The 13,810-nt window shown below is 36.0% G+C and overlaps 1 protein-coding gene across 3 annotated transcripts in view; it reads right to left on the bottom strand.

Annotated features, from left to right (window-relative positions):
• The window catches only part of WDR7 (WD repeat domain 7), a 328,201-nt gene that overhangs the window by 275,099 nt on the left and 39,292 nt on the right, over positions 1 to 13,810 (bottom strand). For 2 of the 3 annotated variants that reach the window (XM_057699834.1, XM_057699837.1), the window contains exons 8-12: positions 12,256 to 12,401; positions 11,801 to 11,903; positions 8,551 to 8,692; positions 8,063 to 8,311; positions 6,516 to 6,736 (exon numbers count right to left, since the gene is read on the bottom strand). In XM_057699834.1, the coding sequence (XP_057555817.1) occupies positions 6,516 to 6,736; positions 8,063 to 8,311; positions 8,551 to 8,692; positions 11,801 to 11,903; positions 12,256 to 12,401 (861 nt within the window). The remainder of the gene's footprint in view (positions 1 to 6,515; positions 6,737 to 8,062; positions 8,312 to 8,550; positions 8,693 to 11,800; positions 11,904 to 12,255; positions 12,402 to 13,810) is intronic. The other variant, XM_057699836.1, reaches the window with a different exon arrangement.

The raw sequence follows: 13,810 nt of genomic DNA, 5'->3' as shown, positions 1-13,810 counted from the left end.
CCACTGTTGATAAGAGAAAAAGATTAGAAAGTAACATTCTGATATTTCTGATAAAATTAATTACAGACTATCATTAAAAATGTTGAAATACACTTAGTAACACAGAAAGATGGCCAGACCATCTTTAGAAAATATCTAGTTCCTATAACAATGTGTTATGTAATTTTTTAAATAAAAATTAATTTCAAAAAGATGCTGCTGAGTATATAAAATACATGAAAGTAGTCTCAAAAGCTAAGAGAATTGTTATGGGAAAAAAGATTATTACAGAACATTATGTACATTGTGATATATTTTAGAAAAAGGTTAGTTCTGCTTCCTGCCTTTGTTCTCTTCGTATCACCAAAGTTTACTCTGCTTGGCTTCAGAGACTATGCTATAATTATAGACATTGCTTTTTAAATGTAACATCAAAATTAAATTAATAACAAAAGCCCAAATTCAAAAATGTAAGATAAGAGCTAACTCAGGCAGAAACTTTAGGTACTTTTTCAGAAAGAAAGGAAAATACATTAAAAAGAAAACCTAATTTGTTAATTGTTCTTACCGGCAGCGAACATTATGCACTAGCAAACATACAGTCACATATCATATCTGTCCCTAAGACCTAGGGGTTTAATATTGTCAAACGAAGGCACAAACAGGCTGGATGCCTGACATTCCCTTTTTCACAAACCCATGCTGCCCCCTTCTGGATAATTTTGGAGGTATGTGACAATACAAGTTTAATAAGATATAATGAAAAGTAATCATTTTTAACTAATCTATTAAAGAACTTAGCCTATATGCTCACACTGGAAACATATATATATGCTTCAAAATTTATTTTGAAACATTTCCCAAAAATTCTGTTCTGAATAGTTGTAGCAGCAGCAAAACACTCTGATAATCTAATCATCCATGCCAATAGAAGGAATATTAAATATATATTTATTAAAATTAAACAAAACGACACTTCAAAAAGCCACGTTTTTGTTCCCTTCCATACTCATTCCCCTCACTCTCAAAAGCAAACAGAATGTGAATCTGGTATTTAACTCTCTGGTTCAATTTTAATAATTTTACTACCAGAAGCCTTAAAAATATCTGCCCTCCCTTTCAGCTGCTCTCTCCCTCAGACTCCCCAGGCACTGCACACGCTCGTTTGACCTCCCCTAGGCTAGAGTTCAGATTTTGGAAATTCACCCAAGCCTACCTCTGACAGCTATTCAAATCTGGAAAGCATTGTATCTCTAACCACTCTGTGTTGCTTAAATGTCTCAGTTACTAGAATAAGATTAAACTAAACTGCTCTAGTTCTGAAGTATTAAAACACAGTATAAGATATAGAGAACAAACTAGTGGTGACCAGTGGGTGGTAAAGGGGCAGGGGGGAGGAAGGGGCAATGCAGGGGTGAGGGAATGGAAGGTACAAACTACTGGATGCAAGACAGGCTGAAGGCTGTATTGTATAACAAGGGGAATACAGGCAATCTTTTGTAGTAACTGTAAATGGGAAGTAACCTTTAAAAACTGTATAAAAATTAAAAAAAATTTTTTTAAATAGTATAGAAAGTCTCCGTAGGATTATAAAATATTGCACTCAGGATGAAGGGAATGACATAGCTGGAGAACAAGAGGGGAAAAAGAGACTTTCTTTTTATTAATAACCTTTAATACTTTCTGCATTTTATATACCTATTTACAAAATATTATAATACAGTACAGTAAATAATATTCTAAACACAGATGAAAACTGAAAACAGTAAAGCACTTAAAATTTTAACAAGCCTATTTTTTAAAAGATTTTTCTAAAAAGTCTTCCATATGAGTATCAGAAATGGCAATCTTATTTAATAATAATATGAAGGTTCCACTTTAAATGTGAATCCTATTAAAACTGCCCAAGATGGGACTTCCCTGGTGGCGCAGTGGTAAGAATCCGCCTGCCAATGCAGGGGACATGGATTCAATCCCTGGGCCAGGAAGATCCCACATGCTGCAGAGCAACTAAGCCCGTGCACCTATAGCCCGTGCTCGGCAACAAGAGAAGCCACTGCAATGAGAAGCCCGCGCACCACAACAAAGAGTAGTCCACGCTGGCCATAACTAGAGAAAGCCCACACACAGCTACGAAGACTCAATGCAGCTAATAAATAAATAAATTAAATTTAAAAAAAAAAACTGCCTAAGAACCATCACATCTGAATAGCAATACATAAGGTCAAAACCACTTATTTAAAACCAATAAGCACAACTTGGAATGACAAACAAATATGGCACAGAACTTTATTTTGTTATATAATTCAAATACTATTTTAGTAGATAGTTTCACTTCTGTTTCCTTTCATATATATGTATATTTCATATATATACACAGTAGACACACCTTTCATACATATATACATTACATGTATATATTTCTTTCATATGTATGGATAGTACATTGTTTTGTCAAGAAACCAAACTACAAAAACAAAAAACCAGTCACCTCAAACTTAATTTTTCCCTCTACACTCCATAATCTTAAGAAGAAAGAAACAGAAATGGCAAACAACCTAATATTAGAGCTCTCAAAACTGCAAAGTCAATACACGGTTAGTCAAATCTCACAGGATTTCTTGAGAGTTTACCAAAGCTCCTTGTTTCTCTGAGTACCTACAATACACCCCGGCCCTTATCCAGCAAAGCATTTTGTTAGGATCTCTCCTTTACCATCTTTAGTCAGCCTAGTAACAGACTTACTTAAATAGTTGCCTGATCCTCCTCCTAAAATATAAGTTTATATTTCCTGGAACACTGAAACGCATCACTTGGCAGATAGTAATACTGCCCAAAAAAACTTTCTGAATTTTTCTCAATAACCTTTTGGCACTAGAGAATCCTGAATTACTTCAATATTTCCTATCTCAAAGGATATTTTCAGGAAATTTTAAATTTTCTTACTGTATTTTAATTCTTTAAAATATCTGTACAATATGAAAGTTAAATCTCAGTTAACCAGACTATTCAGGGAATCAGACTCAATCTCAAAGCGATTTGCCTAAATGGAGTTTTACTATTTTGGAAAAAAAAAATAAAATTCCTCTAAAAAAGAAAATCTTCAATGTGCAATAAAGATAAAATCTATTCAATGTAGGTACTCTACATAACACTTTAAAATTTTTAAATAGTTAAAATTTCCTTCAATAAAAGAATAGATAAATAGTTCATTAAAAATAAAGTATATAGAACCACTGAGTCTGGCACTAAATTAATGCTAATCTATAGCAAGAATTTGGAAAGATTTCAGGTAAAAAAGATTCTAAAAGAGCACAAAAATGAAGCAGTGGGGAAAGAAAGGATGACAAAGAAACACCTAGACAGGAGACAAGATGTGCATGTTGTGGAGCTGTGGAAGGGCGCACAGTCTGTCCTCAGAGCTCATCTCCAACGGCAGCTTCTTTTCTACCTAGCAGGCAGGATTTCATTTTTTGTTCACTGTCTAATGAAGCTAGGAGACAATGATTTTGCTCAGTACCTTTTCTTAACAACTTCCTATATTTTGGTAAACATGAAATGACTATAAATTAAGACAGGGAAAATCATCAGAATTATACATTCTTAATTATAATTCAAGTCATTTTTAAAATACAACCAACATCAATGTTTTAGAACATCTTTTCTGGAAAAAAAAAACTGCAAGAAATCAAACCTCAACTTCTTTTGACTCTACTTAAGATAAAAACCAACACTCTATTCTAATCAAAAAACAACAAAAAAAGCAGATGACAAACTTTTCAGTACTTCTATTTAATCATTACAGTTGGTAAATATTTATAATCCTCCAACTATGGGACCACTTTAAAATAAAAATATTTTTTGCTAAAAGAAAATGACTTTGGATCAATTTATGAGGACAATTCAAGCATTAGAAACAGCATATGAGGGTCTTCCTAGGTGGTGCAGTGGTTGAGAATCCACCTGCCAATGCAGGGGACACAGGTTCGATCCCTGCTCCAGGAAGATCCCACATGCCGCGGAGCAACTAAGCCCATGCACCACAACTATTGAGCCTGCGCTTTAGAGCCCGTGAGCCACAACTACTGAGCCCATGTGCTGCAACTACTGAAGCCCATGCGCCGAGAGCCCGTGCTCCACAAGAGAAGCCACGGCAATGAGGAGCCCGTGCACCACAACAAAGTGTAGCCACCACTCACTGCAATTAAAGAAAGCCCATGCACAGCAAAAAAAGACCCAACACAGCCAATAAAATAAATAAATTAATTTTTTAAAAAAAGAAAAAAGAAATAGCATATGAGCTCTAAACTCAGCAAAACAGTCATTTGCTAAACATTTAGCAAATATCAGATTCTTAGCTTTTTATTAATCAGTTAGGCTCTTTGATTTTCAAACACATTAGCTTCTATACCTAAAACTACCAGCTAAATGAACAGGTTATTAACTAGGCAGGCATTATTTACTTGTTAAATTATCACAAAGCTAAAAGTAAATTTGTCTTAATCAGTATTTTTGAAAGTTAATTAAAAACAAGAAAATTCTACTGTCAAGCCTATAATAAGTAAATTATTTTCCAAGTACCAGACTTCCTTGTGTATGTCTCTATTCCTCATATTTCCCAGGCAACTAGCACCTCTGGCAGGTACCTAGTCTAGTAAGGAGACCATTCTCTATTTAGTCGTATATATGTCTATTAGGTAGCTTTTATTCATTACAGATTATTTCTAAATGCAGTTGATTAAAAACATTTTCTTATACTAAATATCCACTTGAAATTTTTTAAAAAGAAACCAGAAAATGCTCTCATGTAAATATATAAGCTTAAAAAAATATATTATTAATGTATTTCGAACAGAAAACATGACCTTACCGAAACCACTCAAAAAACCTTTCCTTTTAATACTTGTAATTTAAAAAATACACACACACACTCTCTCTCTCTAGTATTTTCAGTGTTTTATTCTTATGAAAACAAAAAAACAGCCAAAACAGAAATGGTTGCTGTAAACTGGAATAAAATCATCTAAAGTATCAATATCAGCATCAAAAAATTAGACATTTCACCAAATATACAGTCAGAGATCAAAAAACTCATGTTTTACTATGGAGCATGAGTCTGTTAAATGAAGTTTAGGACAGGGGTTCTAACAGCGCTATAACAGTACAATACAATTACAATGATATCTAGCTCACTAAAGCAGACATACAATTGGTAATTTAAATAAACACACAATCATTTTTCACAGTGATGAAGATTAAAAAAAACAAGCAGCCAAATTGGAAAGAAAGAAAAAGGCAAACATTTTTTAAAAAGAAATCAAATAATTAAGTATCTGAATTTTCAAATCTGGCAGGGGAAAGAAAAGAGAGAGAGAGACACTGGTACTAGAACCTCCTACAACAGCACCTGTATCAAATCGAATGAAATCTAGCACTGACAAAACACGGCAGACAACACACGTTATCAGGAAGATCAAGCAAGGAGAAAGGCCAAGGAAAACTCTCTGAGTTTTGAAATGAGACTGCTAGTGAACACTGGGTCAGATATAGAGTAAAATGCTTTTCATTTCAGTAAGACCGTAACTGGCGACACTGAAGGGATTATGATGAGCATGAGATGTGTGTGCAAGAAGACTGTGTGTGTGTGTGCGCATGTGCATGCACACACACATGTGAGTGTTGGGGGATAGTGATTATGCACACACAAGTGGCTAATCATACGATCAAGTTCATGATTAACAAACCGCAAAAGAAATTATGGGTCTGTTATTCATCCGTCCTAAATTCTCCTAAAATCTCCTATTTCTAAAATTATTCGGCTTTTTATATTTGACATAACCTACACACACATCACTAAGAAAGCAACCTGCTTTCACAAAGGTATGTATAAAATTTTCCAAAATCATGATCCGTGCCTGTTATACTTTCCCTTATCATAATAATTGTTTCTTTAAATGAACTCTAGGGAATTTCCTGGCGGCCCAGTGGTGAGGACTCAGCGCTTTCACCGCAGAGGCCTGGGTTTGATCCTTGGTCAGGAAACTAAGTAAGATCCCACAAGTCGCATGGTGCAGCCAAAAAAAAAAAAATCAAAATAAACAAACTCTGTAAGTATTAAGAAGTATTTTGCTTCAAACTACCAAAGTATACATTCACTGTCTTTTCGCTCAGATGGAACTGAAAATAATGAGGTTAGAAAACGACTTTGGGAATACGTAAACTATTTTAGAACAAAAAATTAAACTTTCAATAAACATATTCTAAATTACTACTTTGTTTTGGGGACAAGCCACGCCATTTAGGAGTTAATAACAGGAAAAAACACTATGTGCATCTTTTACTTCTATGTTCCCAATGGTAATAATTGTAACTTTGCTAAACATCATGTTACCACTGTTCAGTTTTTAAATTAAAAGGATTTTTTGTTAATTCTCCTGCCACATTTTAAGTTACTCTGGATTTCATTTATATTAAGCCTGATAGCAACACGACTTGATGCTCTACCATAGGGAAATAATCTTTCATCATCAACTTACACTGCAGTTTTCAGGTGGAACTAGAAGCTGAGTAATCTCGCCACCATGGACACAGAAGATATGTTTCATTTCTCCAGAAAATATGTCCCAAATTATGACTGAAAAATCCACGCCTCCAGATATCAGGTATCTTTGATCATAGCGCACTGAGACCTGATGAGGGTACAGCAGACATGTGACTTTGTTCCGATGACCACGGAGTGTCCTGTGAGGTGGCCAACCTGTGAACGAGGTTTTGGATTTAAAAATGGGAAAATTCAAGCCTTCCAAAGTTTCAACAAATAAAGTAAACATGAATTGTTTAGGCTTCACTGAAAAGACTTCTAGTTTTATCTTCTAGAACTGTTCTGTTCAGTACAGTAGCTACAAACCACATGAGACTGTTAAACTCAAGCAACGTGGCTACCGTGGATTCATATGTGCTATGAATGTAAAATATACAGGAGACCTCAAAGACTTAGCACCCAAAAACTGTAAAATATCTCATTAGTAATTTTTATATTGATTACAAGTTGAAATGAAAATAGTTTTGCTGTACTGGGTCAAATAAATATATTATTAAAATTAATTTCACCTGCCTCATTTTTACTTTTCTTAATGTGGTGCTTAGAAAATCACCTATAACAAATATCAAATTGTACACTTTAAATATATGCAGTTTATTGTATGTCAATTGTATCTCAATAAAAGTTCTTAAAGAAAAAAAAAACAGAATATCACCTATAAGGACTTCCCTGGTGGTGCAGTGGTTAAGAATCCGCCTGCCAATGCAGGGAACGTGGGTTTGATCCCTGGTCTGGGAAGATCCTACACACCATGGAGCAACTAAGCCTGCCCACCACAACTACTGAGCCCACATGCTGCAACTACTGAAGCCCATGTGCCTAGAGCCCGTGCTCCACAACAAGGGAAGCCACCACACTGAGAAGCCCGCACACCACAATGAAGACCCAATGCCAAAAAATAAAATGAAGTGAAATGATAAAGAAAAGAAAAAGAAAATCACCTATATTGTGACATAAATATTTCTACTGGACAGCATTGTTCTAAAAGATTACCAGTAGTACTGATAATATGATAATTATTTAGTACACTATATAGGTACCTAATAATAAATGGAACTATTAACACACATCAAAGAGATAAAATTAGATAACCTCTTTATTTACAGTCATTACATGGTTTTTATTCCAATAATAGACACTAAGTACAGTTGATCCTTGAACAACAGAGGTTTGAAATGTGCAGGTCCACGTATACACAGATTTTTTTCAATAAATATATATTTTAGTACTACACAGGGTCAGTAGATTGAATCCAAGGATACGCAACCACAGATACAGAGGACCAACTGTAAAGTGATATGCACCCCTAACCCCTTGAGTTGTTCAAGGGTCAACTGGAGTGTATTTTATTAACTGCACATTAAATTCTACCAACTACATAGCACACCAACGAATACACTGATTCACTGCATTTGTTAAAAAAGAAGAGTGCAGACGTTGTCAAGTTCATGGTTACAGAGTTCTCAAAACACATCAGGATACCTCTGCGGAGCATGTGCTCCCCTTGCAACAGCTGCACTATGGCTGTCTGTGTGGCAGGTACGATAACGATGCTTCCGTCTTCACGGCCACAAACGAGTCGTCCGTGGGCTGGTATGTACACACTTGCGGTCACCTTAAGAGGTTCATTACTGTTGGGAATCACACTCAGCTGATCTATAATTCCAGCAGGACAAGGATTCAGTTTATCAAATGCCTCTTGCAAACTAATAGAAGTTGTCATTTCCAGCTCTGTGGAGGTTTTGTTTGGTATAAAAGAAAAACATTTGAGCATGTTAGAAAAAACATTAAACATATAAAAATAAATGTGCTTACAGTTGATTCAATAATATACCAAATAATAACTGTCATCAACTGTAATTCTAAGAAGAAAATGGCATATGTACATTATGAATCTGCTATACAGTGGCTGGTATTTAGGTTGTTAAATTAAAAGAACTGAGAAATTACTGCACGTGATTTACTAGTACCTCCTTTACCTTCCTGTCTATCAGGTGTGTCTGATATGTTCCAAATATTCAATCTTCCAGAAGAATCACCCTGAATTAATAGCTTGTGGAAGTATTCCCTGCATCCGTAGAAGAACCGAGTAACAGGAGGACAAATTAGCAACTATTAAAAAAAAAAAAATTTGTTCAAATACCCTTTGCTATCTTTTTAAACAAAACAGTTCACACATTAACATTTCTTCAGATTAGAATGTTAAGTACTTTGCCTCAGTACCAGAGTAAAAAAAAAGTGCGCTTACAGAATAAATATTTTAATTTTGTAGCGATATACATATCAACTAATACTCAAATTCAGTACATATAACAAAAACATTCAAAGAAATGAAAACTACATTTATAGTCTTTCTCTAGAATTAATATTTTTATTCTTTTTCTCTGCTTTATAAAAACCACAATTCAGGGACTTCCCTAGTGGTCCAGTGGTTAAGAATCCACCTTCCAATGCAGGAGGAACGGGTTCGATCCCTGGTCGGGGAACCAAGAGCCCACAGGCCTCGGGGCAACTAAGCCTTCGAGCTCTAGAGCCCGCACACCACACCTAGAGAGCCTGCATGCTGCAACTACTGAGCCCACGTGCTCTAGAGCCCATGTGCCGTAACTAGAAGCTGCATGTTGCAACAAAGATCCCACGTGCCTCAACTAAGACCCGATGTGGCCAAATAAATAAATAAATATTTTTTTAAAAAGAGGTTTGTTTAAAAAAATAGAATAACCACAATGCAATTATTTAATTGTCTGCTTTTAAGCAATTAATACATAGATATACCCCTCTTTACCAAAAAGAAAATTCTCCACTTAAAAGGTCAACAGGGGAGAATCGGCTAATCTGAGCTTTCTGCCTATTCCTGATTGGTCACCAAGAGTAGCTGCAAAACTAAACTATCAAGCTTGCACAACTAGAGGACTCCTTTTTTTTTTTTAAATGAGAATACTTTTCAACTAATAGCCATGACACTTTACTTGATCACATTTACATAATCTTCTTGAACCTAGCCTGATATGTTAGCTATAAATTACAAGGAACAAAAACCATTCATGAGGGTCTTGTGTATACTTTCATTTTCAAAACAAATTATTTTTCTGCTTAATATCCTGTGCCTTCAGTGAGAACACTTACTTGAAAATACTAAATAGAGGCAGACTCCAAAATCTAAAGTTTAGATTATTAATATACTAAAACTTGAGTATTAAAACATAGATGCTTATCCTGAAGAGCAAGAAAAAAATAGACTTCAGTGTTTAAAGTTATAGTTAACAAATATTCTGTATTTGGTATCAGTTGTTTCCTAAAAAGCACTATCCTATAGAAATTATATGCATTAAGCATAGTCAATTATTTGATTTAACTTAAAGCCTGAGAATTTACTAAAAGTTTTAATTAATAGACAACATACTTAACCAGGAAAAGCTGCTACAACAGCTGTAATAACCAGTAATTCATATTTCAACATGTATCTCACACCACATAATACATATATTTTAATTTAAAATGTATTGGCACAGACATATATATACTACCAACTGTAAAACAGATAGCTAGTGGGAAGTTGCTGTATAGCAAAGGGTGTTCAACTCGAGGATGGAAGATGCCTTAGAGGACTGGGAGGGGGAGGACGGGGGGGACTCGAGGGATGGTGTGGGGGGAGTCGAGGGAGGGAGGGAATACGGGGGATATGTGTAAAAAAACAGATGATTGAACTTGGTGTACCCCCCCAAAAAAAATAAAAATAAATAAAATAAAATAAAATAAAATAAAATAAAAATAAAAAAATAAAACAATAAAATGTATCGGGGGACTTCCTAGGTGGCGCAGTGAGTAAGACTCTGCCTGCCAATGCAAGGGACACGGGTTCGATCCCTGCCCCAGGAAGATCCCACATACCGTGGAGCAACTAAGCCCGTGTGCCACAACTGTTGAGCCTGCGCTCTAGAGCCCATGAGCCACAACTACTGAGCCCATGTGCCGCAACTACTGAAGCCCATGTGCCTAGAGCCCGTGCTCTGCAACAAGAGAGGCCACCACAGTGAGAAGCCCACACACCATAAGGAAGAGTAGCCCCTGCTCACCGCAACTATAGAAAGCCTGTGTGCAGCAAAGAAGACCCAACGCAGCCAATAAAATAAATAAATAAATAAATAAATAAATAAATATAAATACATTTATAAAAAAAATAAAATAAATTAAAATGTATTAGGGACCTGATACTTAAAGAAACATGATATGTATTTGTTTTGTTTCATGGTTTTTTGGGGGTTTTTTGCTGCACTGAGCAGCTTGCAGGATCTTAGTTCCCCGACCAGGGATTGAACCCAGGCCCCAGCAGTACAGTCGTTGAGTCCTAACCACGGGACCTCAGGGAATTCCCATCATGTATGTTTTTTATATAAGTCATTATCCCTTAATTTAAATAGAAGTGACTAGTTTGGAGAGCAGTAAGTAGGAGTTTAAGGTAAGAGACTAAAGGTCAGGTCACAAAGGATCTTAATTGTACATGGATGTATAAATTCTATATGTTCAAAATACTCATGAAAAAACTAATTCCCTTCCCCTCACCGTCCCTCCACATAAAGATGGAACAAAATGTTCAGAATGAAAAAGCTGTGGAAACCTAAAACATGAGGAAAGGAAACTATGTGCAAAACCAAAGCTGCTTTCTTAATGCTCAAAGAATACAGAGTTGAAAATCCAGTACTAAGTGTATTTCAACTTTTAATTGATATTAAGTAGGTTTTTAGAAGTCATAATAAATTTGGTTTTTATAGAGAAAAAGTGTATTTTATTCTTTATTTCTAAAGCCTAATGATTTTGGGGAGATACTGCAATACCTTGTTCAAATAATAATCAGTCAGCATTATCACAGTTATCTTCATCCTCCTAAAATTACATCTGTCACTATGTTTATAACTGCATGAGTGTAAAATCAATTTATACCATCAATATGAATTTTATCAAAAAGTCACTGCCACTTTGCAATCAGTATAAGATCATTTTTATTCCTGGAGAAAAGTAAATGCTATATTACAGGTATACTATAAGCAAATCTAAAAGCTGTGCTTATAATAACTGATCATGTCAAAATGTTTCACATCTAACATAGTGCCTTGAATTGTACTGAATCTTTCAAATGCTTAGCTACCAAAAGACACCAATATAGTTGTGAAAATCTTTCAACGTAACTACCCATTATAAATGATACCTGAAGAATTTTACCTCTTTATCTGTTCGATCCAAGAGGCTATGTTGTACCGGCGGAATTAAAGTTTCAACTGCTTTCCCCACATCACTGCGGAATGATTCACTAGCTGGAAGGCAACTGAAAATGAGAAAAATGCAACATTCGGTAAAAAATACTGACATTAAATATTTTATCATACACACCTGATGAGTTTTTTTGACACTGGACAAAATATGGATGTTTTAATTATAGTTAATTTAATATAGGCATGAAATTAATTAATGTTACTAATATACCCTACTTCAAATAAAAATCCACCTAATTTTTGTGCTTAGCAGTTACAATGTAATTACAAATCTAACTTAAGTTCTCAAGTTTTTTATCTAAATTAAATATTTCTACTTTCTACATTTTCATACGTTCAGATTATACCCCAAATTTGGAATCTTTTGCTTTTGATTAAAGTCCTAACTTATTATTTATTGAATACCTGGCAGGTAGTTTGTAAATATAACTTTGCCCATTTTCAGTCCAAATGATGACTTTATCTGCTGAGACAAAGTCACCTCCAGTCCATGTCTGTCCATTTTCACTCGGACCCGAGCACAACAAGGAGTAGTCTCCAGCATCAAATACCTATGAGGAATGAGATTCACAATCGTTTTAAAAACCAGAAAACAAAATATGACAACTTAACCATATAAAAACTGAAAACTTCTTTTTGGCAATAAGTATCTGAGAAAGCGATGCTGGTGGGCTGCGTGTTGTTTTCATATGCATTTCCCTGATGATTAATGAAACTGAGCACCTTTCTACGCATTTACTGGCCCACCTGGCTTTCCTCTCGTGTGAAATGTTTTTGTTCATTTTCCTATTAGGTTGTCTGCGTTTTCCTTCTTGATCTGTAGGAGTTTTGTTTGTATCAATAATAGACGAGTCCCTCATCGTGTTGTCCACCATAGCTATCTTCTCCCACTCTGCGGGTTGTCCTTTCACTCTTGTGTGTGCATTCAAGAGAAGGCTGTTCTCACATGATTATACAATGCTTATAATGGGCACACAAGAAACTGGTATTACCTACTGCCTCTGGGGGGAAGGGAAGGGAAGTACCCCGGGGGGAAAGGTGTGTGTATTTTTCACTGTATCCTCTTACACTCTGTTTTTATTTCTATTTGGATGCATTTTAAATTTTAAGACAAAGGAAGGATCCCATATAGCCTACTACAACTAAGCAGCTGCTAACTTTTCTTCTCTAATCTCATTCCCTAACAGCAGCCATGGTGGTCCTTTTACGATAAGGCTGTCCCCTCTGAGGCAGGCTAGCACGGTAGCAATAAAAGCAGCTGTTTCAGTCAGGTTGCCTGAGTTGTATAACCTTAGTCACTTGCACAACCACCACCACTTGTATAATCTTAGCCGAGTTATTTATCCTCCCCACCCCTTGGGTGCCTCATCTGCAAAACGGGCAAAGCTACAATTCCTACTGTTTCAGGCAACCTCTAAAATGGGCCCACTGACCCCTGATTCCCGGTAGCACTCGCATCCTCATGTAATCCTGTCCCTTGAGTGTAGGCTGCATTTTCTGGCTGTTTCTAGAGAACTGAATGTGGCAGAGGTGATGGGATCTCAGCTCCAAGATTAGGCAGGTCCCGGCTACACCTTCTCTTGCTTACTGACTCTAAGGAAAGACAGCTCTTGTGTTGTAAGCTGTCCTGATGGAGAGACCCACATGGCAAAGAACTAAGGTCTCCAGCCAACAGTCAGTAGAACCTCAGGTCTGTCAACCACCAGGTGAGTAAGTTTGGAAGCAGATCCTCCACCAAGTGGGCCTTCGGATGAGGTGGTCGTCCAGGTCAAAACCTTCATTGCAGTCTGTGAGAGACCCTGGGTGAGAGGTATCCAGCCAAGCCATGGTCAGATTCCTGACCCATAGAAACTGGGGGCGACGATTCATATTTGTTGTTTTAAACGACTAACTTTTGAAGTAATCTATTATACAGGATTAGATAACTAATACACTACCCTTCAGAGAATTATTTCCAAAT

Source organism: Hippopotamus amphibius, chromosome 11 (assembly GCF_030028045.1).
Source record: "Hippopotamus amphibius kiboko isolate mHipAmp2 chromosome 11, mHipAmp2.hap2, whole genome shotgun sequence".
NCBI classification, from domain to species: domain Eukaryota; kingdom Metazoa; phylum Chordata; class Mammalia; order Artiodactyla; family Hippopotamidae; genus Hippopotamus; species Hippopotamus amphibius.
The sequence above is the reverse complement of the archived record's forward strand: the minus strand, read 5'-3'. Positions and strand labels throughout refer to the sequence as shown.